The following is a 3,648-nucleotide window of genomic DNA, read 5'->3' as shown; positions in this document are numbered from 1 at the left end:
GAACTTCATTTCTGACATAGCTGTTTGGCATTTATCTCTTTTAGGTACCACATAAGTTGCTGCAGAAATGTTGAGAACTGAATTTAAGACTGGAAAAAATGAGAAACTCAGAGAGCTGAAACTGACCGATCCTTCCATACATAATCTTTGCAATAGCTTCTGTGCAAGTGATTGTGTTAATCCATACCATGGATATATGGATTGCTCCTACAACTTTGGGAATGATGGCACCACTGTTTCATGTGACAAGTGGCCCTGAATGGGCATATATGTCCCCCGTCATATCAATAATATGCACTCATTCTATTCAAAGGGATACAGGCAAGCATAGGTATGAGCAGCCAGATGTGCTGCACACACAGTCTTCAAACAAATAATGGGTTGTTTCCAACATTGCACAAGAGGTGTGTCACTTCTGCAGTGGAACATCCCCTTCCTCTCATCTTCCTGTTTGCCCCCAGATCTGCTCCAGAGGTTGGACCTCTGCAGGGGAAATTGGAAGTCTGTTGAATCAGCAGAATAGCAGTGTTGGATGCAACCCAGAGGTTCCATTTATGAAAACAGCCTTTCTGCAGTGCCCACCCGGCCTTGTCTCCCGTAGAGAGGGCGAAAAAAAAACCCTAAAGTAACATGATGAAGAAATCCTCCTTCCGAACCACTTCTTCAGGCCCCGTCCGCACCTTCAGCAGCCGCTCCTATACAGCGGGCCCCGTCACCGCCTCTCGAGTCAGCACCTCTTACGCCTCCTCCGGCTATGGGGGCAGCAGGTTTGGAGGCGGCGGCAGTGCCAGCAGCTTCCGAGGGTCCTCCGTCGGCAGCGGCATGGGGGGTATTACGGCCGTCAGTGTGAACAAGAGCCTGCTGGCACCGCTCAACTTGGAGATCGACCCCACCATCCAGCAAGTGAGGACCAAAGAAAAAGAGGAGATCAAGACTCTCAACAACAAGTTCGCCAACTTGATTGACAAGGTTCGCTTCCTAGAGCAGCAGAATAAAATGCTGGATACCAAATGGAGTCTCCTGCAGAATCAGAAAACCACCCGAAGCAACATGGACAGTATGTTTGAGGCCTACATCAACAACCTGCGCCGGCAGCTGGACGGCTTGGGGCAGGAGCGAGCAAGGCTGGATGCTGAGTTGGCCAACATGCAAGGCCTTGTAGAAGAATTCAAGACTAAGTATGAAGATGAAATCAACCATCGTACTGAGAAGGAGAATGATTTTGTCCTTTTGAAGAAGGATGTGGATGAGGCCTACATGAACAAGATTGAGCTGGAGTCCCATCTGGAATGCCTGACTGACGAGATCAACTTCCTGAGGCAGCTGTATGATGAGGAGCTGCGTGTAATGCAGTCTCAGATCAATGACACTTCTGTGGTCTTGTCCATGGATAACAACCGCAGCCTGGACTTGGATGGCATCATTGCCGAAGTCAAAGCACAGTATGAAGACATTGCTGCCAAGAGCCGGGCTGAAGCAGAGAGCATGTACCAGATCAAGGTGAGCCACCACCCCCTGCACACATGCACCTGGTTTACTACTGGGTGATGAGGGCTGGGCTGGGTTGGTGAGAGTCGCCACTCATTCTTCGTTTTACATTTAAATAGTACATTTTAATGTGTACTATTAATATTTATTGATGTATTTTGCTGCTATTTTGATTATTTTTGTTTGATTCCATTGTATTATTGTATTTATATATTCTCTGATTGTTTTATTATTATGTACACCACCCAGAGAGCCCTTGGGCTTAGGGCAGTATATAAATTAAATAAATAAATAAATAAAAATAAATCACTGAATTAAAGCACTAGCCTTCTCTTTTCATGGGTAAACATAAGAAGAACAGCAAGGTGACTAGTGGACAGGCCTCCCTATGAAGGCAGTTCCAAAGTCTAGATGCAGCAATTGAAAATATCCTTTCTTGTGTGCTCACCAAACACACATCAGGCACATGGTGGGAAACAGAATAGGGCCTCTCCTGAAGATCTTAAAATGCCAAGTAGGGACATAAAGAAGGAGGTAGTCCTTCAAGGATGATTTATTATACAGATATCAGGGTGGTGCTGAGTAACTTGTCTGTGTCCTACAACAGCATCTCCCACTGTTCTTAACTTTACCCCAGCCTTCGCCAACTTGGCACCCTTCAGATGTTTGGAACAATCAGTCAACCCCAGTCATCATAAATTTTGCCGGCTGGGCTAACAAGATGTGTTGTCCAACACATCTGGTGAGCACCAGATTGCTAAAGATTTCCCTACCCTTTCCTATCTCTAAAAAACTGCCCCTTCCTTTTCGCAAACTGTGTTGCCATACAAATAATTGGAGCATTCAAAAATACGATTTCTGGTTCTGTCCATTCTACCACCTGAAATTCTATCCCCGATTCTGCTGTGCTGTTAGACATGTGATCTGATCCCAGCCAGCTCACTGAACAAGGCACAACCAAAAGATACCCAGATCTTTCTTCTTTTCACCTCTCTTCTTTCCTGCAAGGAGGTATGAGACCCCTTCAGCAACAAGAAAGAGCACAGAAAGTTCAACGTATGTATGAATGTGAACTTAAGAGCTGAGGGAGGAGGAGCTGGAATGATTCAGAATGCAGTGCTAGGTAATGCCTGCCTGCCACACACCTCTCTTCCTGCAAATAAATGCTATTCTGAAGCTGGATAAATGCTTTATTGAGAAGATAACATTTTAGGCTTTCAGCTACTGCCTTCCCACGTGCCACACTGGAAGCATCAATTTTATTGCATAAATAAAGCATTTCTCAAAGCCACTGACAGCAATGAATAGCATTCCCTTTCCATGCTGCAGAATGGTGCATCACAGATAGCATGACTTCTAGAAAATGAAATCGCCACTGTCGGGTCTCAGTCGGTTTCGGATAGGAACAACGAGAGGGGAGAGGACTTGGGGAGAGACATGACTGTGCTTATTATGTACATTGTAATTCACAGGTGAACCAGTCAAAAGAGACAGCAGAGCAGAACCCTTACAATATAGTCTGTAAAAAGAAAAGTGCTGCTGCTATGTCTTTAACCAGCTAGTGAAAAAAAACAGGGGGGAGTAGCACAGCTATAGCTGCAAGGAATGCTCAGTCCCTCTGGCAGAGCCCAAATGCATCCAGATTATCAACTTGGCTGCTTCATTCCAGCCTGAGCCTGAATATCCTTTGGTTTTGTGCAGAACTCTCGTATGGGAGGGGAGAGAGAGCATACAGCTTTCTCTCCATTTTGACTCACAGCAGCACCATAAACCAGATCAGCTCACAAAAATGCCTTGGAGGAGCAAAGCTGTCTTGTTCCTCAGCAATTTCCATTCTCCCACAAGGCAGCAGCAGCTCGTGGCATGTCTTCTGCCCTCTGTACCTGCACTAGTCAACTCAGATCAACCCAGAAGGGATTGAGACAGACTGGGAGGAACCCTCTGCCCCATAACCTGCTGCTGTAGTGACAGAATCTGTTTGCCAAGACAACGGAGAGGAAAAAGGAAAACAATACAACCGCTTACTTTATCAAATATTCAATTCAATCATTTTATTCGACCACTTGGTCAGCATATTTATCAAATAAAATACTGCCCCTTCCAATTGTTTTGAAGCTACACCGAAAAAGTGGGGAAAACATTTTTAAAAGGCGAGGAAAA

The 3,648-nt window shown here is 45.3% G+C and overlaps 1 protein-coding gene across 1 annotated transcript; it reads left to right on the top strand.

Annotated features, from left to right (window-relative positions):
• Positions 1-633: 633 nt before the first annotated feature.
• Positions 634-1,548, top strand: LOC133364329 (keratin, type II cytoskeletal 8-like). Its single transcript, XM_061584701.1, has one exon. It carries the CDS (start codon positions 634-636, stop codon positions 1,546-1,548), a length of 915 nt encoding a protein of 304 aa, XP_061440685.1.
• Positions 1,549-3,648: the final 2,100 nt, after the last annotated feature.

Source organism: Rhineura floridana, chromosome 9, assembly GCF_030035675.1.
Source record: "Rhineura floridana isolate rRhiFlo1 chromosome 9, rRhiFlo1.hap2, whole genome shotgun sequence".
In the NCBI taxonomy this organism is placed as follows: Eukaryota; Metazoa; Chordata; class Lepidosauria; order Squamata; family Rhineuridae; genus Rhineura; species Rhineura floridana.
The sequence above is the reverse complement of the archived record's forward strand: the minus strand, read 5'-3'. Positions and strand labels throughout refer to the sequence as shown.

Coding starts and splice junctions, on each gene's coding strand:
- LOC133364329 (XM_061584701.1), top strand. CDS start 634: ATGAAGAAATCCTCCTTCCGAACCACTTCTTCAGGCCCCGTCCGCACC.